The sequence below is a fragment of the Hippichthys cyanospilos genome, chromosome 4 (assembly GCF_059441005.1).
Source record: "Hippichthys cyanospilos isolate Australia breed blue-spotted pipefish chromosome 4, RoL_Hcya_1.0, whole genome shotgun sequence".
Classification (NCBI taxonomy): domain Eukaryota; kingdom Metazoa; phylum Chordata; class Actinopteri; order Syngnathiformes; family Syngnathidae; genus Hippichthys; species Hippichthys cyanospilos.
The window spans coordinates 21,067,401-21,089,527 of record NC_142372.1 but is presented as its reverse complement, the minus strand read 5'-3'; the positions used below and the strand labels follow the sequence as shown (position 1 = coordinate 21,089,527).

The following is a 22,127-nucleotide window of genomic DNA, read 5'->3' as shown; positions in this document are numbered from 1 at the left end:
GGAATCAAATGACCAGAATCCCACCCTTAAACTAGTTTCTGCTTCTGAGGTGTTTACTCTGTGAGGTGGGGACCCTCCATTGCTCCCCTAAGAAGCAGTCTCTCTTGGCCATCATCACTCCTTTTAATACTCCTATGGGTGTTGAGGTGACAGCCATGCTGTCGCCTTGGCAGATACCTTGGGGTTAGTGTACAAACAGCTTCATGTGACTTGATGTGTTATGGACTGAGGTCAGTTTACACACCACAAATGCTTTGCTGAGCAGCCATTGGTCACTTTGTTGCTTTCGGTTAAGTCATTGCAGAGTCACAAATGCTTACCGTGCAAAGACACTGTTGTGTATTTGATTTCCTTATCGTTTTGGAATACCTATCCCTATTCCTGATGAATAATTTTATATGAAATGAAAACAACACATTCAAAAGCCTAATAACATTCAGGAGATGATTTAAAGTGTGCACATATTAAAAGTGAGTTAGTTTCAGGTAGTCTTCCTTGTTTCTGTGGCTTCATTACCAGTCATATATTTCTGTATCTTCAAGGTTTCATCTGGCTGCAACACGAGGACACTTGGACTGTCTCAATCTCCTGCTGTCACACAGTGCTGATGTCACTGCAACTGATGCCACTGGTGAGTCCCTGCTCAGTGAAAACACTATACTACTTCTGTACAGTGTTTCTACCCGGATGAACAGCAATTGGCCGTCAAACAAGTGCAACATAAGATTCTTTTCCATTCACACCTTTGTCCATAATTAGTTGCTATGACGGTTAAGGTGTTATAAACGAGTAACCTAGCGCTGCAACGTTTTGATATACCCTCATAGCCACAGGAACCCTACTGTACTTATTTTTTTCTATATTACACGTCTGCCCTTATTTCACATCTTAGTTTGCCACTAAACACACTATCTCTGCAAACTATAAACCGGATTCGGTTGAAGTTAGGAAATTGTGTAAAATGCAAATAAAAACAAAATACGATTTGAAAATCCTTGTCAACCCATATTCAATTGAATACACATTGAATACACAGTTCATCAAGCAAGAATGTTTACTGAATGAACGTTTATTGAGTGTTATTAAAAGGAAAGGTAATGTAACGAAGTGGTAAACATGCCCTTTCCCAACTTGTGCTGGACGTGTTGCAGCCATGAAATTGTAAGTTAATTATTATTTGGAAAAAAAAACAATTCAGTTTGAACATTAAATATGTTGTCTTTGTAGTGTATTCAATTGAATATGGGCTGAGAAAGATTTTCAAATCGTTGTATTTTGTTTTTATTTACATTTTACACAATTTCTCAAAGTCTACCAAATCGGTTTGTAAATGACCTTTTCTCCGAAAATGCTTTTAGAACTAGGGATGCTCAGACAATTGAGGATTGTGGTTTGTTTATATTTTTGTCTTTGTCACCTGATCAATTTGTAGGGAAGAATGCTCTTCATCTGGCTTCAAGAAATGGGCATTCATTGTGTGTGCAAAAGCTCCTTCAGGTAGAGTGCATTTGCTGTTATTTTAAGATTCTCATTACTTACAATGGCTTTGCAAAATAATGTTTTTTGTCGGTATTATATTCTTATTGACCTATTGTACAAGTGTAATGTTTGGAAACATCCTCTAATTGATGCCATTGCCAATGTAAAGAAATATTGGTGGATTTATTTGGTGATCAAAAAAATGTTAATAACAGAATATAATTGATGTGAGTGTCTTCAACGAAACTACTGTTTGCCCACATACAGTAACAGCTTTGCACAGCAAAAGGCGTTTGGTATTTTCTCATCTGTATGATGTGCATGGTTCTTTATTACCTCCAATGGCTTACATTCCAGAGATTTTAATTATTAGGGTTAATAGGTCAAATTTACAGTTTTTTCCCCCCGAAAACAATTAAACTTATGGCATAACTGTTTATAGTCTAGGACACTTAAAAAATTAACTCTTGCATCGATTAGGTCTTTAGTAACATATAAATATACATGAAAATACCATTGACACTATAGATCCCATAGAATTTGATAATGGTATAAAAAAGTGTCATAGAAGTGGGCATTGCAATGAACCTATATATGCCACTGGGTTTCATTCTCAGACCAAGAAATACCACAGGGACTGTTTATCCCATAGACTAGGATACTTGTCCAAAAAATGTGCCAGAGAAGTGAAAATGATCACCAAACACCTACAATACATAGTAATCAGCGTAATTTTAATAGTAACACACATATATATCACATATTATCAGTTTATTTCTGCAGTACTAAATCGTTAATTCATGAGAATTTGTACAACACAACCTACCTTTGTTGATAATGGGCCCAGCACTGGCTTGTTGCATTTGAAAATGTTGCTAAATGCCTCTAGAGTCTGTAGATACAGTAGGTGAGCAATGAACCGCTGGGATGTCATGTCTTTGCTATCGTTCCCATACACACTGTGATTTTTTTTTTAAGCTGTGTGAAGCATTGTCCCAATGAAAGGGTTCATGGTTTTTGAGAGAATGTGAATCTGAAGGTGTTTCCAAACTATTGACTGGTCCTGTACTCTTACAAGACATGCAACCAGGTACTACTCACAATCTATTGCAGTGCAATTAGACAGCTTCTGTTAACATGACCACAAAAAAGATAAATACTTGCATTTTTGTTTTCGTAATGACATTTTTGATGCTGCTTTTGCACCGGATTTACCATACTGATTCCATCCATATTGTTTTTATGCATATTATGATGTGTATTCTTGACACTGAGGAATCTCAGCCAGAGCGTATTTCCTTTCAAATCCACAGTACTTCTTGCAAAAATACTCTTGGCAGTTGTTGCAGATGCCACCTGTATGTATGAACTTGATTTGTTGGGAAAAAGAGGCTGCCGTATTGTTCTCTCACAGAAATGTAGTCCCCTGTCTCCTAAACCTCCTTTTCCCACATGGCAGTGATTTAACAGAGGTCATCCCTGTTGATTTCTAAAGTGTTGACAAGCCTTACAGCCCTGCCGTCCATTCTGGGTTCTGTCATTGCTCCAGACATAGCAGCACGAAAGCCAACAATCTCAGTCTCAACCACCTCAGTCTAACTTCATCATTGTCGTGTTTGATAGCCCCCCCCCCCCCCCCACCCCATGCTGTAACACACCCCCCACCCCCACCCCCACCCCTCCACACACATACACACGTACATACACACACACACTTCCCTATAGTCATTGGAGCATGATGCTCAATTTTGGCCCTTGTTGCCAGAGAGAAGTGGATTTTTATAGTGCACACGGGATAGGGGAGTGCCCGTGCTCTCTGGCAAACTACCCAGCAACATTAGGCCTCTTCAGGCCCGATGGATGTCATAGCAGGTCCTCTTCACCACGGTGGAACAGTATGTCTTGTGGTGACTAAATTTGTTGACTGAAATCTCTTACGCGTAATATCATAACCCCACTTGCCCTAGTTTGGCATGCTGGCTGCCTTGCATTTCACCATCAATCAAAAATAGATGCTTTTGGTATTTTTTTTGCAACAACTACAAAACTTGAATACACCATGTATTTACAGTGTTAGTAGTATGTGAGCTTTTGCATGTTTGTGAATGCAATTTTTTCCATTGGTAGTTTTGATTAAGAGAGATTAGTGCTAATGACATTATGACTGAGCCTATTTTGCAATATCATATGTCTGCCGTGGTGCGTTGGCACACTCGTGTGCTGACAGTGATCATAGAATCATAGAATCAGTGAGAAATTATCCGATTCTACCTAATTTATTCAAAATTATTTAAACATTATTATTATTATTTATTTTTTTTGCAAGCAACATGACAGGAAGAACAATTACATGTGCTTCAATTCTAAAGCAGAAGGAACGGTAAATCTGTGTCTTTCGACTCAGAACGTCATAGCTTTCTATGAATGCATCATTTTAATAATCAGGCCAAGATTTCACTCTGAGTTGGTAAAGTAAATTACGACAGCATAATTATTCCAATAATCATATTGACATTTTTCCTTGGTGATATGCTGTGAGATTTTTTCCAATGTAAAATGGTGACAATACTTTACAGTCATTTTACTTTTGAATTTATTAGTTTTTCACTCGCTGTTGAAAAATGTCACCACAAAATTTTATATTGGTGCTTTTTGTAAATTTCTGTAAGTCTTTGAGGCACTGAAAGTAAAGGAAAAAAATAGAGCTGCTAAAGGTTGCAATTTAGATTACTTTTAACGCACTACTGCCACCTGCAGATATTGATGGGAACTTGAAATAGATGTTTCTTCTTCTAATTTAGATAATTCAGTTTTTTTATAAAATGCAATAATTGTTATTTTTATGTTATGCTATTCAGGTTTCCACCTACATTTCAAAAACGTGTGGTAATGGAAGGTTTATTGAATACTCTATATCAGGGGTCTCAAACTCCAGTCCTCGAGTGCCGCAGTCCTGCATGTTTTTGATGCTTCTGTATTCAACTCACCTGAATCAAATTATTAGCTCATCAGCAAGCTTTGCAGGAGCTTGAAAATGATCTTAATCATTTGCATCAGGTGTGTTTAAGAGAGCAGTATGGAAAACATGCAGGTTTGCGGCCCTCGAGGCTTGGAGTTTGAGACCCCTGCGTCTATACTGTATGTTAGTGTGAATGTGAGTGGATGTGAGACTGGTTGTTTCTCTTTTTGTGCCCTGCGATTGGCTGGGGACCAGTAAAGGGCCTACCCCACCTCTCCGGCACACCTGTGCACCTAGTGAGGATTAGTGGGAAAGAAAAAAAAAAAGGATGAATACATTTATGAATAATAATAATAATTACCACATATTTTACATGCATGTTATGTACATATACTTCTGAAGTATACTGTATATCAAATCATATCAAATTTTATTTGTATAGACCTGAATCACCAAAGTGGCATATTTGGCAGGAAACGTCCAGTGCAAAGATGTATATCGCTGTACTGTACTTGCAAAATGATTTACAAATGTAGTAGTGTGTTTTAACTGTAGTAAGCTTTGTTTTTTTACTTTCCAGCATAATTGTCCAGTTGGAAACGTGGACCTTCAAGGAAGAACAGCTTTACATGATGCTGGTAAGGGTCTGTGTAATTTTACTGCAAACTGCATTCAACAAAATATCTCATTATAGAAACAAGTTGACCAGCTTAGCCAACTCATATCAAACAATGTATATTCATGGTTTTTCTAAGTAGGTAGCTAGTATTGCTGACTGCTTGACCATTTTGTTTTCTCCACAGTCATGGCTGGCTGCTCATCCAGTGTGAAGCTTCTCTGTGACAGTGGCGCTTCTGTTAATGCCAGCGATTTTGTAAGAATTACACTTAATTTGACCATTATAGGATAAATCCATTCCCCTTAGCTCTTTCACTTTGTTTTACCCCTTATTATATCATGCGGGTTACTCACTGTGGTGACCTCTTTGTGGAGGGCCCATGGTTGACACCCCCCCCCACCAAAAAAAAAAAAAAAAAAATTGAACACCATTTGGATTTTACTATCTGTTGTAGGCAGATAATACACTTGTATACACTTCCATGATGCTGTCCTGTCAAATCAATGCTAATAGCTTACATTGCTTTTTCATTGTTAAAAATGTTTTTTAAAAGTGACATATATTTTAAATTGTTAATTGTATGTTTCTTACCACATGGTAAGTGACATACAATTCAATATCATTCATGTATTTTTTTTTTTTTTTAAGGAATACTTTTTTTGTTGATGTAACACATTTCGACCCAATGCTAGGGATGGGACGAGACACAAATCCCACAGGAAGAGTTGTTTTAAGAGATTAAGTCCATGGGCATGAGACTGGATTTAGTGCTATATTAAATACTGCCTAATCCTAATCAGCAGTTTTCAAAATGTTTTTTTTTCTTGTGCAGGTTGCAATATAGTTTACGATCTAGCTTTAAAGACGAGTGACTTTTTCACAGCCTCTGAGATCCTTATCTGAATAGTATAACAAAATGCATACAGCTCGTGTTAGCTGTGGTGTATGGCATAATTTTCTTTGCTGTGTTTACAAATTGTCTTTGTCTTACCTACCACTATTTTACCGCCGTTTTCTTCAATTGATAAAACCAAAATGTCACGCAACAAGTGATTTGAAAGTATCTGTTGTAGGGCTGCAGCTATTAAGTATTTTGTTATTCCCATATTGGACTGAAAATTCTATTGAATAGAACATAGAAAATATATTTTATGCTTGATGAAAAATAACGCAGAAGACAACATACAGTTTCCATTTTATTATGAATGATCAACTTTTATATACTTTTTGATAATCAACTTTTAAACCTAAAATTTAGACTGTAGGATCAGTAGGAAATGCAACTGGGTCATGCCTAAGCGCAGCACCTGAGTGTGCAGTCATTTAAGTCTCCAGGATTAAACGTCTTTTGAAAAGTAATCAGACTGTTCTCACTAGCCCACGCTAAATGGGGTTCTCGCTGCTGTAACACTGGCCACAAGGGCCATATAATACAATGTTAGCCTATTTGTTGTTTTTTTGTGCGACTTAACTTGATTTCAGAACAAGGTTGTGTTATTTTCTAAGTAACAGTCTATGACATGACGGCAGTAGATGAATGAGTCAAGTCCACGGTTATGCCACACTAAGCTTTTGTGAGCAACTTCAAAGCGCACCAAGGTTCTCCTGTTAATATATTACTTGGTAGGTTATGGGATATTTTAAAGTTAGCAGCATGTTTTACTGTGATGCAGAGCATTAACAATTATTCCTGCGAGTGGCTTGACTTATTTCTTCTCAAGGGTAGAGGGTACACTAAATAATCGGATACCTGGGGCAAGAAAAAAAATGCCTGGAGAATTTTTTTAAATCGAGGTACTTGCTCCAGCCCTTTTGTGTACTTCATTGCAAATATGACTCAACAGGTCTCAAAAACAGCAAAGGGAAAACAGATGTCGTACTGTGCAAGTAATCTCGCAAGATGTGGGAGATCTCGTCTCATCCCTACAAACTTTTATTGCTCAAAGTAAGCCAAAAATTAACAGAAACAAAAAACACAAAACAACCATAAAAACAGAAAATAATTTCAGATCTGCAAATGGGGGGAAAAAAGGCACTTGTGTCAAACATGCATAAGAAATGCAAATTAGGTTAAGAACAAAAACCAATCAAAATTTGCATCTTCAAATGCATGTTACGTGTTTATCTGCATTCCCACACTGGCACAGGACAAAGCATTGCAAAAATGTTCTTGTGAAATATTGCTTTCTTAAATTAATTGGCCTCTGTGTTGTCAAGTGAAAGACTGTATTGTTGCTGTGCATTTATACAACACGTTTTGGATGTGTGTCAGTGAATTAATATAATGTCTGTATTCTTTAGGACGGAAGGACTCCTCTGGTACTTGCAACTCAAATGTGTCATCCACGCATCTGTCAGCTGCTCTTAGAACGAGGGGCTGATATCTCTGTGCGCGACAAGCAAAAAAAGTAAGAATGAATTGACAGTTAGTGAGAGCCTGAGCTCATACAGGCATGTTAAACAATATGTGCCAAAATGATGTTCATGTTTACTCATAGGCTAGTAAAAGGATCTTGATATGTGGGTCAAGCAATAACAAATACAAATACTTGCAGTAGGGTACTGTCATTGCTGATGGACTATAGAAAAACAAGGGTAATATATTTTGGGGTTTAATGTCATTCACGCTAAATTTTATGAACATTAAATATATTTTGCAGTATATTTACATGTACAGTGGGCTCCCACGTTATGAGATGAATCCGTTCCGCGGTTGGGCTCATAAGGCGAATTCACCATATGGCGGCAATCCAAACCTATGTTAAATAGCTAATGCGTTAAGAACCCCAGGTAAAAACATCAAAATTGTACTTACATATTAAAAATTGTCACCAAAATAGTATGGTAAGTGCTACGTATACATAATATACATGTATCCAATCAGAAAACATCATAAATTAAAAATATAGAAAGCATTTTTTACCTTTGAGTGGTGCTTATGCCCATATTCCCTACTAAGGGTAGCGTAGGCTAGGCTAGCTTCGTATTTCTTGATTATCTCCAGCATCGTTTTCATATAAATCAGCTTCTTACTTCTCTCTTTAACATCACTAGCAATCTTGGGGCCCATGGCATACAAGTTTGAATTAAGCAGTAAAATGCACTATAAATACAGTTTTGCAACCACTCACGATAGAACAAAGTTTTACCGTTCCGCCATTTTGAAACGAGTGAGGCCGACCAATAGCAGACCAGCATTGTAGTGACACGTTGCAGATGGGGACAAAACAACACAAATACAGCCAAACCCCTAGGGTCATGACAGTTGTTTTTGTCGCAAAGCGGGGAAAATACTGTAAAGAGGGTGCGAAAAAACTCAGTATTCCACATCGCAACATGAAAAAAAACGTAAGCTGGGGCCGCTGTAACATGGGGTTCCACTGTACATTGCTTACTATCTTAAGTTAATTGTCACTTTTTCCCCTCTCTCTGTCAACCTTAGAACAGCACTCATTCTCGGTTGCGAGTATGGCTGTAAAGACGCAGTGGAGGTGTTGTTGAAGGGTGGTGCTGATGTGAAGGACGTGGACAGCTTGGGTCATGATGCTTTCCACTACGCTCGTCTCAGCAAGAACTCGCAGCTTGTTACTTTGGTCAAAGGCTACCTTGAGAAAGCCAGCAAAGGTGTGAAAATTTACCAAAGCATTGTTGTCCGTCACGACATAGGAAACATAGAAAGCCTTCAAAGTATACCCCTTTCAGTGGTTTCTTTCTGATGTTTTTTTTTAACTATTGGTTTGATTTGATTTACCGAATTTCTGTGTGTACAAGTCGTCCTTGCATAAAAATCGACCCCCCCCCCTTTTTTTTTTTCTAACTTGGGTGAATTTGACAAAATTGCGAGTATAAGTCTACCCCTGACTTTAGTGGTTAGTGTCTGTCCAATTAAAACACATGGTGTGTGTGTTATTGAAATGCCGAAATTAAGGTACTTCACGGAAGGGATGCAGTGGAACCAAGACAAGTGTGAGGCAGTGAGCAACTGCAACAATAAAACGATTTGAAGTTTCACAATGCTTTATTTTTTGACACAGTTAAATGTGAATTCATCTAAAAGCCCTCAAAGTCCTCATCACGATCTGACACGCTAAATAGCCCCCCCCATTTGAATCCCGGACGTCCTCTCCTTCCTGCTTGTCATTAGTGCAAACATCCTTGTTACTCTTCCACAGGTAGTTGTCTTCAGACCCGTCCAAATGTTAGAAATGGAGGTCTTCGGAGATGATTTGCTCATCATCTTACTTGGGACGTTCTTTACCCAAGTGATGACTATTGTGAGATCAGAATGGGGAAGGTTGCCCTTCGCTGTTTCTTCCCTCACCTGCTGACTTCGATGCTGGCTTGTTCTGTAAATTATCCCCACAGCGTCATTGTTGACAACAGAGGCAATTAAGCGGTGCTTGATGAAAGTGCACTTGAAAACATGTTAAAAAAACAAACATGCTAAAATGGATGCATACTATATTGAATTAGAGGTATACAGTATATAATTATTTTAAGCCTTGTAAATGACATATTACTTATTTCGCGTTCAAAAAACTCAACTTGTACACTGAGAAATATGGTACATCTTTTCCATCAAAACCAATAATCAAATTCCAAGCAGCCTTTGTTAGACTTAAGGCATTTCTAAACAAACTTAAATTAAAATAAAAACTAAAACAGAGGTTGATGATATTTGTTTTGGAATCTTTTATAGAAATGCAACATAAGCATGATCTTGAGTATGAGTGCTAACATTAGTGTGTTGCTTGTCATGCTATTGCATCATAGTGATTTGATATTGTGATGATGAACACTTACATTGTTTTTCAATTTTTTTTATTGTCATTCCTTCCAGAAAAAGAGGCAGCAAAAGTAGAACAGTGGAGGAGACAGGTAATGTGGTCTTCAAAAAATTGCCTTCAAAAATTGAATGCATCTCACTCATGATTTGTACCTATAATACACATTTATAAAGTTCTTCCAAGCTTTCCCCACTTTTTTTCTCCTTTCAGGCTACAAGTATTCTTAACATCATCACTCCCACTATTTTCAAATCGCTTTTGAACTGCAACCAAATTACCCGTCATTTAAGTAGCCATTACTTGTATAAATTTGGTTTTGATTTGTTGCATAGTTGTTTGCAACCTTTTTGCAATCGCTTCACATTTCAAATAGTCTTGAAGCTGAATTTTGAAACATTTTATACATAAATCTAGCAGTCTTTTCAACTTAAGAAAAACAAATTGTCTTTCTCATCATCAGTCGGTGGAGCGCTCAGACACAATGGAAGCTAACAGAAGGGATCATTTTATACTGGTAAGCAAATTTTTTTCCCATTCATTCATGCCTTGACAGATTGTGCTGAAAATGAATATATCTTCTGTTGTGTCTAACATTGTGATCATTTTCCTGTACGGTTTTTGTGGACAATATTTGATTAGGATTAAGTTGCTCTGAATGTTTTTTATTTCTGGCTTAATATTTTAGGACCTGGAGAGGCAGAACGAGTCCTTGCAGGAAAGTCTAAGGAAGTCCCATTTGGAACAGAGGAATCTGTTAGAAAAGGTCACTTTGTTACAACAACAGCTCACACAGGTAATTGCTGTTCATAACAAACACATTGGATTGTAGGGCAGCGTTTTCAAAACTAAAATCATAAATATCGTAATGACTGTACACCCCCTAATTCTAGTGAAGTTGAGACATTGAGTAAAGCATTTAAATGGAAGTCAATCATTTGCAAATTCTTTTCAACATGTTTTCATGTGAATGCACTTCAATTACAATGTTTTTAACTGCAGGACCTTTTTTCCTCCATTATTCTTTTAATTTGAATTTGATGCCTGAAACACATTCCAACAATGTTTAGACTGGGGCTTGTGTACACAAGTGTTACATCACCTTCCTTTTGAACAACAACCACAAATTGTTTGAGAACTGAGGACACTACGGGCGTTTGTTGAAACCTTTTTTGTAGTTTGGTGTGATTGTTCATTGTGAGAAGAAATTGAGTAGTCTCAATAAGCTTTTTTGCTGCTGTTGTTGTTTTTTCTTTTTTTTTTTTCTTTTTTAGCTTTTCATTATATCTTACTCTGACAGCTAGAAACTTTCATTTTAGTATTCATTTCATTTTATGGAGAAGATTACTTCAAGCTATAATTTTAGCCATTTGGATAGGACAATCCATTAATCCTTTTTCTTTCCACAGGAAAAGAAGACAGTAGAAGACTGCCACAAAGAGGTACGCAGTAAACAAAAATGACCATTGGTTAACTAAGGATTTTTCTTTTAACATATTTGAACATGCAAGGAGGAAATTTTGATAAGATTTCCAAAGGAATGTGTGTGCTTATTCAAGGTCATTTTCTTCTTGTAGAGCAAAAGATTGTTTTTTTGTTGTAATTCATTTATATTTTAATTGGAATGTGGTGAATTGTCCAGCACATTTCATTAAAAAAAAAAAAAAGTACCGTCACTCTTATATTAATCAAGCACACGACCAGATAACTAAAATGTTTCATGTGGTTAACACAATCACAACCACCCAACACACACATTGGGCTGAAGAGAGTTTGAATGAGGAAAATACAATGTTGCAGGATATGTTTTCAGGCGTGTAAAAAAATGAAGCCAGTAGCCTCAGCAATGGTTCGTAACATGCATTATGGTAACTGGCTGCCAACGTGCTAAAGGGCAACTAGGAGATATATCATTTTTGTACTGTCATCAAACTATGAACATTCAAGTTAATAATATTTAAAATTGGGATGACATCACTCATGTTGATTTGAATTTGTGTGCTGCATGTAAATATTAGAATCATTAGACCAACCAACTGCATGCCTCCTTTTAAGTTTGGCATTGATCAACAGCCAAAGCCAGCCAATGACAATCATTTTGTTGTGGGAAGGAGCAAAGGTGGGAGACACAAATGCAGTTACTGCCTCATAGCACACTTGCGAGAAATCCATTTTTGTGTCTGTGAGACGTAACTACGTATGTCTTATGCGTCATCAAGCCTATAGAATATACAGTAGTATTGGAACACATATATTGTGTGTTTTAAAACAACGCATAACCATGTTACAAATTTCACACGTAGCAATGGATAAAATAGCGAAGCGTGTGATTTAAAAATAAATAAATAAATAAATATATATAAAAAGTAAGATCATTCTGTGCATCACTGACCCATTCAACTTATGGGCAGCGAGACTTTTTCCTCATCGTTATTGCCCATATTTTGAGATGTACAAACATTCTGTATGGTCTCATCCATCATACTCAGGTTTATGACTATTAGAGCACTAAAAAGCTGAAAAAAAATCATGGATCACGAGGCCCAAATAGGTTGAAAAGGAGGAAAAAATACTTGGTCGATAATCGTGTTAGACGTGCTGTACACACTTCTGCCAGTGACTCGGGTGATGTCAGCACCAGTAGCTGCATTAAGTGAAGACTGCAGCCAGTTCTATTTGGGTTATTGTGTTGGCAGCCAAAGTCAGCAGTTTTAAATGATGCTGAAGATTGTTTAATTAATTTGCAATAACCCATGCAAAACTCAATGGTAATCTGGAAATGGTGGCTGTTAAACTTATTTGTTCTTTTTTTGTTGTTCTTTTCATTGTATCAGAAGGAGCAATTAAGGGTGTTACTTAGTGCCAACGAACGAGAAGGGTCACGAGGCTTGGAGACTGTGAAGGTCCAGCTCAAAAGCACTATGGTCTGTGAATGTATACAGATCATTTGCTATCTGTTTATAGCAATTTGTTGAAGTGTGTTTTACTTAGCTGTAATATTTATAGAGGTTTTTTTTTTTAAGCTTTCACAAATTCAAAATGTATTGTTCTTCTTGTTGGCAGGGGGACTACTCTGGACAGTCAGTGATCAAAGGTTGACTCATATTTTATAATAAGTTGTTACAGACAAATATGTTTATTGACTTTTTTTCCCCACTTGCTTTTTTTGTGTTAATATGTTAACTATTTGCACTCTTTTACAGGAAAAGAGAACATCTTGCTCAAACAAGCGTATAGCCTGGATTCGGATCAGGTAACATGACCTTAGTTAAACAACTGTCGATGTAACGTCAGGGTTGTGGCTGCAATTAGCGTCTAGTTATGAGAATTTATTGTCAGAAGATCATTTTGAAAAACAACTACCAATCTGCTACTTACAACTGATAAATCCGGTGATTGCCTTGGTAGTTTGTCTTACTTCCAGTCATGAAAATATCATTTCTCCTGGCAGAAACTCCAGACTCCAGCAATTTCCCGTTCACTGTCCAGACCATTAGAAAAGAGCCTCCCTGGTGAGCTTGATGGTCTCCGACATGAGCTTGAGATGCTCAGACGAAAACAACAAGCGACCGAGGAGGAGAGGACGCGACTTCACTCGGCCTTGAGCCGAAAAAATCGAGAGTATCTAGAACTAGCTCAGAACCGAGATTTTATTCAGAAACAAGCTGACCAGCAAGTTCAAGAACTGGAGGATGCATTGGGGGACGTCCAGAAGAGGATGCTTGATTCAGAATGCAAGGTTAAACAGCTGCAGGCCCATGTCGTTGCAGTGAAGGAACATTTAGGAGGCCAGGCTACGGAAGAGCTCCGTGCTCAGCTTCAGGATATCAAAGCCAAGTATGAGGGAGCTTCGGCTGAGGTGGGCCGGGTTCGTAATCGTCTTAAACAGAGTGAGAAGGCACTGGAGGAGTACAAGAACAGTGAAAGCCAGCTGGCTACTGAAGCGGAACGGTTAAATGAAGCGCTCGGAGCTGTGACCGCAGAGAGAGATGAGCTTTCAGAAACTATCCTTGCGATGGAGACCCAACTGAAATGTGCTCAGGCCAAACAGGGCAACATGGTACCGGCAGAAAAATTTGACAACATGAAAAACCTACTGACCAACGCAGTAGACGAAAAGGAAAGGCAGCTTGCTGAGCTGAGGGACGACTACGATCGTGTCCTCGAGGAGGTGGCGGAGCTCCATCGGAAGCTAGATAACCCGGCCCAGGAGAGAGCGGGGGCCGTGCCCGCTGAGGAACAACAACGAATTCAGGCTGCCCTGGAAGAGCAGAACATGTCGCTGAAAAGAAAACTACATGATGTAACTGCAAAAAGCCAGGCACTTATTCACGAGATGGAGGAGAGTGAAGAAGAACGGGAAATACTGCAAGAGAAGCTGGAGGAGCTGAATAGCAGGCTTGAGGCCGACTTCATTCCCATCAAGGAACACGAGGAAACTCGAATCACAATGGTGTCGGCTGTGGAGGAGCTTGAGGACAAACTTGTAGAAGCCAGCGAACGTTTTGGCAAAGCGGAGGCACAAGTTCAACTACTTCAAAACGAGAGGGCGTTGCTTCAGGAGAATATTAACAATCTGCAAAGTACCAATGAGAAACAGCAGAGGGAAATAGAAGCCTTGAAGACTCAGAATGATGAGGAGATGAAGAAATTTGAACTTTTACAGTCAAGGTGTGAAGACAGAGACGAGCAGTGTGCACAGCTGACAGCACAAAGCCAAACTTTGAAACAGAGCCTTGAGGGAGACTACGTGCCGAGAAAACAGTATGAACAACTGAGGATAGAGTTAACCTCCATTATAGAGAGCGTCAAGGCTGAGAACTCAGATTTGGAGTCCGTCGGAAAAGAATGTGGAGAGGAATTAAAGAACGTGAAAGAAGGAAACGCCAAGTTACAGGAAAGGTTAGAAAAGGTTCAGTCGGAGATGAAAAACAACTACATGAGCATAAAGGATCACAAATGTGTCACCGAAAAGATGGCTGATGCTGTGGTGCAGGCAGAGAAGAGAGCAAACCAACTCTCAGCAATGCACGCGCTGGCCCAGGAAGAAAACTCGAAACTGACCGCAGAATTGGAAGCGCAAAAGAGAGAGCTTGATACCATTATGGGGGCTATTCAGGACAAGTTTGTCCCACTGGCAGCCGTTGAGGAAAAAGAAAACTTCTACAATACCCAAGTAAAGGAGTTGAAGGCTAAACTGTTGGAAATGGAGGAGAAGTATAACAAAGAGAAGTCTGAGAGAGAGAATAACAAACTGGAGAAAGAGAAACTGAAAGTTGAGATTGAATCTGTTCAACAAAGACTTGACACTGCTCTTGTCAGCGGTGAGAAGCACAAGGGATATGAAGAGGAGTTCAAGGGCCGCTATGAGGCAATGGCTCTCAAGCTAACCAGTCTAGAGGAGAAGCACGATGAGGTAACCCTTCAGAAAGCTGAGCTTGAAAACCAGAATGCACTGTGCCAAACTCAAATCCACAATCTCCAGGACCGTCTAAAATCGGAGCTGACAAGAATTGCAACCTACGACGCCGAGCTCAAGGCCCTTCATGACGCCATGCAGCAAGCCCAGGCGGATTGCAAGAAAGCACGAGAGGCTCAGCAGGTGGAAGCGCAGAAGGTTTGCGCTCTGCAGAAGGAAGTTCAGGAACTCTGCGGAGAACAGGCTTCTCTGTTGCAGGACCACACCAAGGCCAGTGAAGCCCTGGAGGCTGAAGTCACGCGGCTTCGGAGGGCACTCCAAGAAGAGGAAGAGAACAGCAGCCAAAGGACAGAGGATGTTTCAGCCCTGCAGTGTGAACTCCTTCAAGCCACTCAAGCTCTTGAGGAGCTTCGTGTCAAAGAAGCTCATATGACCCAAATGAATAAGGAGAAGCAGCATCTCGAGGAGGAAGCTGCCAACTTGACCAACAAACTGTCGAGTTTAACAGAAGAGTGTAAAGCGGTCCACAGGGAGGCCACTCAGGCAAGGGAGGGCGAGAGCAAGGCCAGGAAGGAGATGGATGCTGTTCATGAGAAGAGACGGGCCATTGAACGAGAAATCCGGGAGCTGAAAGAACGCTATGATGAGTCACTCAGCACCATCGGGGATCTTCAAAGAAGGATTCAGACATCGTCTCAGCTGACTGAAGCCAAAGACAAGAAGGTAACCGTTCAATTTATTATCAATGATTGGGGGAATTTCCTCTAGTGATTCTTATATGCCTACATTTGAAAGCGGTTCATTTGACCCGCATATATTTTGTCCTTTGTTCTGCTGCGTGGTTTCATAATGCTTCGCTTGGGCCAGATCACAGAGTTGCTGACCGACGTGGAGCGTCTGAAGCAAGCACTGAATGGTTTGTCCCAGCTGGCGTACACGAGCAACTCCCCGAACAAAAGACAGATGCAGCACATTGACACCCTTCAAGCCCAGATCAAGAACCTACAGCAACAGCTGGCTGTGAGTGGATTCACATCGCGCACAAGACACACATGTAGTCTCGGGACATACTTGATCGTAGCTTGTGAAGGAAGTGTCTGCAATGGTAGTGGCATTATCAGAATCACTGCCAAAGTTTTATGCTATCGATAGAGTTGAAGAACTCCCACCTATCATCTACTGTGACATTTGTCACTTGATTGGCATACAAAGCAGCCAATCATGGATCCATTACATACCTCATCACAAATATAAGCATTTGGCTTCCTGCAGTTATGCAAACTACACCAAGATACGTATATTGTACATCCAAATAATTCTAGCTCTATATACCGGTATATTTTTTTATTTGTTCTAATTAACGAAATAAATAATGAAGGATCATTTTGGACTTGGGCCTTTATAAGAAGCTCACATTCTGAAAAAGTGTGGGCTGTGAGCACCCTTGTTATACACAAAAAGGGTCGAAGTAAAGTTGAAGTATTCATTTTGTGTTTTCTCTTTTCCATTAGGATGCTGAGAGGCAACACAGAGAGGTGGTTTCCATTTATCGGACACACCTCCTCAGTGCAGCGCAGGTTAGTGGTCATTAAGTTAAATATACTTGATTAAACATTTGTTTCAGTGACAAACCTAAACAATATATGAATATAACACAGCTTTTAGTCACCATTTTCATTATTCAGTCTTTTCAATTGAGTGTGTGTTTGGTGTTGTCCAAGCCCTCTCTTTATTGCATGATGTGCTTTTGCACCTGAATATATATCCGGTCACGCTTGTCCTTGATCTGGCCTGATCTTGAATGACCTGATTTTGGTTGGTTGGAACCACACCCAGCTTACTTGGCATGTTTCTTCCGGGACTCCTTGTCAGTCAGTTGTAGTGACCATACAGGCTGGGGGTGAGTGTGTGTGTTTGGGGTGTGGGGGATGCAAAGAGCGTCTTGTCATATGGCTCAATTGCTTGTCTTGGTGCACTATCTAGTGACCCAATGGCTGGAAAACGAAAACCTCTACAATACAATGTGTGTGCTCAAAACACTTACTGATTTAGTAGTTAGCGGGCTTCTGTCAAAGACATTAGCACGTGGAGTTTCCCAAGACAAAGGAAAGAACTTAGCAAAAAGCACTAGGGCTATATTATCCAAGAATAAAACCTGCCACTACAAAAAATGGATAGTGACTGTTTTAGATGTTCAAATTTCCACCAATAGGGGGCAGTCAAGCACAAAAGGTGCCCAGTCTGCTCGTCAAGAAGAACAGGATGTTACTGACCTTGTAGTCGACAACAGCTGGAATGCTCAAGTTTACACATGGTATATTGTTTAAGCATTGTCTGTAAGTGACGCTGTGTAATGTATATGTATAACATTATGTGTGTGAACTGAATGGTAGTTAGTGTTTGTTGACCTTAAATGGTAATCGCCTGCACGCCAATGCTAATTGTGATTGCTAACTGTAAATATTCATATCATAAAAATAGTAATAATATTTTACGGCATAATTGATAGGATAATCGATCTTAAAAAGATTCGATAATGGCGACCCTACCTATGAGCGAAAATTCTAAGGTTCAAACCTGAAATGTGACGCAGCCTTTGCAGTCAAATAACTATTCATTTTCTTGACGATCGTAAAAATGAGATCAAGATAAATGTTTTCATTTCAAAGGCATTCTTTCAGATGATGTCACTTGTTTAATACACCTGAAAAGAACAAAACATCTTCCCGGCTTCAGTTCTAGAGGAGAGGTAAAGCACGGTTTGTGCGGCTCCGTCACTCATGTCACTCCTTGCTTGGCTGCGTGAGTGTGAGCTGGTTGACTCAAAAACATCAGTGACAAGTTCAATTTCTCCCGCAAAAGATTGTAATTGCAAGTACATGATCCTGAGACTGTAACGCAAACAGAATTACTGTGACAAAGACTTTTGTTTCTATCAATGCAGGTCTAGCTTTCATCTAGAAGGGTGATAACTGATGTATTTATTTACTTTGATGTCAATATTTTAGATAGCGGGAAACCAAGTCAATTGAGCAATTATGCAAAGGCCTTTTGCATTTTGGGGCAGAAAATAAGAGGCTGCTTATGATACAGGATGTAAAAAGTATTCTCAATCGTCAAGTGTATTCTTGATCTTTGCAGGGCCACATGGATGAGGACGTCCAAGCCGCCTTGCTCCAGATCATCCGCATGAGACAAGAGTTTGTGTGTTAAAGCTTTCTTCAAGCTTAATGTGATGCTTCTACCTGCGGACTCAAATTCACCACCAATTCTCACACCACCGCGCCTCACACTGCCAATGATAGCTCTTCAAATGGACTATTGTAAATCCTCGTATACGTTCACTATAGATCCACACCTGCTCTCAAGTCATTCTGAATGTTGTGGCTGAACAACTATAACATTTAAATAGTACCCTTAAGAGGGGTGCACCCACAGTGATTAAATGTTGGACTGTTTCGACTCGACACATAGTCAGAGAAAAGGTGGCAGATGTGTGCTTAGGATCTCAGTACCTGCTTTTTTCTTCTTGACCAGCGCTGAAGGGACACCTCAGCGATAACATGTTGTGTCAGAGTAGTTAACACTGTTAAAAGTGTTGGAGGTTTTCATTTTCAGCCATATTGGTACTCGAAAAAAGATAGGACAAGTGAAATGATTACAGTCACCCATTTGGCATTTCTCAAAAGCAATTTTGGTTGGCCGTTTCATGCCCTTTCAGGCATTAGAACACCGAAGACGTCAGCCAAACTTGAAACCCTTGCTGTAGGTTGACTACTGGGCTCATTTAACAATTGTAATGTGTTTGTTGTTTGTTTTTGTTTTTTTGCCGTTGTGGCTAATGGCGGATTTGAGTCGTGAAGGTGAGCGTGTGTGAGAAGGGAGCTCTATTGCTGTGTTATTGCGGTGGCTGGTCATCTCCTTTTTGGAACCCGAGTGTCCTCTAGTGGTCAGACTTGGCAGGCCAAGTTAATAGAATGTTGACTTCAGTGTGTGAGCGGGGGACGGACGCTAGTTGTCTTCGGAAGCTGCTCAAATGAGAAACTTGAAAATTCGTCATTTCACTAATGAAAGGTGACAACTCTTGGGGCTCCCCCCCCCGAAGCGGCCGCGTGTGCCCCCAATCGGTGTTGTGTGTTGTGATTGTTGAGCAAGTCTCTTGTGCCTTTTCACTGACTTTTTCATTGCTTTGTACTACTTTGATGACTGTACCTAAGTGTGACAGTCGCAACGTTCAGCAGGTCTGGAAGTAGAAAGGCACAACACAAATGTTGGGCAACATGAATTTTTTAGGTTGACTTTCTCATAGAATGTCACGAAATCCATTAAAAGAAACAATGAGTTAACCTCCTAAAATGTGTTATTTGAAGCACTCCTGTCTTTTCCTGTGAGCTTAACGCTCTTAACAATTACTCACTCTGTTTTTATACTTTGGATCAATTTCTTCACATTTTTAGGATGAAATTTTAGTCAACCAAGACTGGTAAATCTGTTAATAATACAAATACTGTATTTGTGTTTGTGATTCATAAATACTAAATCAATAAACGTGCCTAACAATAGAAACTCTGTGTTTGTTTGTTTGTTTACTTTTAATTGGTACGCTAGCTCCTTTGGTTACCAGGAGTTATCTTTTGAACTATTAACCTTTAAGCAAATATGTGGGAAAAATCAAATTTGTGATTCATTATTTTGTCAATTACATCCAACCATTTTCTATTGCATATGGAACCCATCCATGCAGGGACACTCTAGACTTGTGGGTCACAACATTATTTGCCTTGTGTACCCCCAAATCGTTTTTGTTTTACCATAGGTATCCTCTCACACTTACTGTAGTATACATATTGATGATTGTCCAAAAGTTGAAGGCAACACATTTCAGAGCCTAAATTTGAACATTTTATTCTCTGTCATTGTCTTATTTTTGCCTAGAAAATAATTCATTTAAATTAATAAAATCAATCAGAAATAATCCTAAAATTTGCTACACAGTATACACTATAATTTATAATATTTACCACAAAAACAACTCTAGATTATTTAATGTTATTAACCATCCCAAGGTCAGCAAATATGATGAAAACAAGTGCTCCGAAGCCGAATCCTGTGGACTGCCGTACGACAGTGGGATAAAATGGTACTCACGGCAAACAAGGCTAAAATAAAAAATTCTGTCTGCCGTGAAACTGCTGGAGAACTTAACCGTTAATACCCACCTGCAAATGAGTCAACAGAAAACTTTGGTCCATCATATAAAACACTGCATTTAGGTCCATCGGAACAAAACACACATAGTCTCCAGTCCTTACGAGCCATCAGGATGTCCACCCAAGTGAGCTGATCTTAAAACCTGCCTGGGAAACCAGAACCCCACCATTTTTCGAATCGCCTATTCTCACAATTGTAGCCGACGTGGGAGCCGATCTCTGCTGTCTCCGAGCGGTAACTGGTCACAGTCTTGCTTCCGGTCTATCGGTTCATAGCAGATATCATAGTGTGGTTAAGGACAACGCGTCCCACAGCTTTTCAAAAAATGTCAGTGGGTATGGGATTGGTAAGAACAGATTCGACAGATTCCAGTGGCATTTAGCAACCTTTCCATACACAACAAGCCAGAACTGAGTCGAGTTTCAACAAGGTAGCTTGCGCAAGTTGCACAATTTCTTGTCATTTACCAATCTAGAACTAAACATATTGGTAATATGTGCTACATATGTGTGTTGCTATAGATTACACTGATTACTTTCACTTCAATTTTCCCTTCCCTGGCATGTTTATATTATTACATTATCATAAAATACTGATGGGACAAAAAAAATCCCGAGGCCTGTAACCTCATCTAAGGAAGTGGGAATCCTAGACTTATAAACAATTAATATATGTCATAAGTTTTAGCCCCCACCCAAAAAAAAAAGAGAAAAGGTTAAATTAAGAGTTAAATTAATTGCCCTAACTGTATTTTAATAAAGTATTTTCATCAGTTGTTTTGTATGTTTTTGTTTTCCAGTCAGTTTTCATTTCAAAAGAAATCTGATGGTCATATAGTTAGTTAGGACTCACCAGCCTTAATCAAATCACAAATCACTTTGTTGTATTAAATGTGAGTAAATACAGCATTGTAGCTGTTACTTTTTTGCTACCAGTAGTTATTGATGTGGAGAAACTCTAATAATTTTACTCATGAATTACTTTCTTTGTTTTTTTCTTTTAATTCAGCTACATGCAGGCATGCACCCAAACACATAAACACAAGCCAATGGGAAGATCGTTTCATATGGATTCATTTTAAATGTGATGAGCCCAGGAATGAGACTGAGTAGCTTTTTGGCACACGGCACTTACTTTTTCTCATTCAGCGTGCAATTTTATGGATTTGTCTCCTGCAATGTTCTCTCTCATCTCAAGGTTTATTTTCATCAAAATTGCTCCCATCGAGGCTTGCTCACGTGTTCCTCAACTGAGGGCTGAGCTATTTCAACTGATTCCCGTCATGCGTGCACACAAAGTTGGGTTTTGTAAACTATTTAAAACAGAACTTTGTGGCCTGACTGTTGAAAGCAATCCTGATTGCTGACAGCAACATGATATACTCATCAGGTGGAGGATCATTACTCAAATATCCGTACACTTAACATGTGCACAATGTCTATTCGCCTTGCCGTGCCTGGCTTTGACTTACTGGATAACTTAAATTTTGGCTTGCAACGTTTTGCAGACGGACTGATGAATGACGGGAATGACTTAAAAAAAGGCAAATTAAAGATTTCAGAATTGCCGTTTTCATCCATCATTGTAATTGTCTGGATGGACTTTACACCAAATGTCAGTCATTTGTCTGTCAGCTCCCCAACGTCCCTTTTTGCT

The 22,127-nt window shown here is 39.3% G+C and overlaps 1 protein-coding gene across 2 annotated transcripts in view; it reads left to right on the top strand.

Annotated features, from left to right (window-relative positions):
• Window positions 1-19,820, top strand: part of uacab (uveal autoantigen with coiled-coil domains and ankyrin repeats b) — a 40,445-nt gene extending 20,625 nt beyond the window's left edge. Inside the window, exons 3-19 of one of the 2 annotated variants that reach the window (XM_088413814.1) lie at window positions 543-631; window positions 1,433-1,497; window positions 5,019-5,076; window positions 5,242-5,312; window positions 7,359-7,465; window positions 8,500-8,681; window positions 9,898-9,935; window positions 10,305-10,358; window positions 10,530-10,637; window positions 11,251-11,283; window positions 12,676-12,765; window positions 12,905-12,935; window positions 13,045-13,094; window positions 13,293-15,983; window positions 16,128-16,280; window positions 16,772-16,837; window positions 18,402-19,820. In XM_088413814.1, coding sequence (XP_088269940.1) covers window positions 543-631; window positions 1,433-1,497; window positions 5,019-5,076; window positions 5,242-5,312; window positions 7,359-7,465; window positions 8,500-8,681; window positions 9,898-9,935; window positions 10,305-10,358; window positions 10,530-10,637; window positions 11,251-11,283; window positions 12,676-12,765; window positions 12,905-12,935; window positions 13,045-13,094; window positions 13,293-15,983; window positions 16,128-16,280; window positions 16,772-16,837; window positions 18,402-18,473 — 3,958 coding nt within the window. In that variant the 3' untranslated portion in view covers window positions 18,474-19,820. The remainder of the gene's footprint in view (window positions 1-542; window positions 632-1,432; window positions 1,498-5,018; window positions 5,077-5,241; window positions 5,313-7,358; window positions 7,466-8,499; window positions 8,682-9,897; window positions 9,936-10,304; window positions 10,359-10,529; window positions 10,638-11,250; window positions 11,284-12,675; window positions 12,766-12,904; window positions 12,936-13,044; window positions 13,095-13,292; window positions 15,984-16,127; window positions 16,281-16,771; window positions 16,838-18,401) is intronic. The other variant, XM_088413815.1, reaches the window with a different exon arrangement.
• The last annotated feature ends 2,307 nt before the right edge of the window (window positions 19,821-22,127 follow it).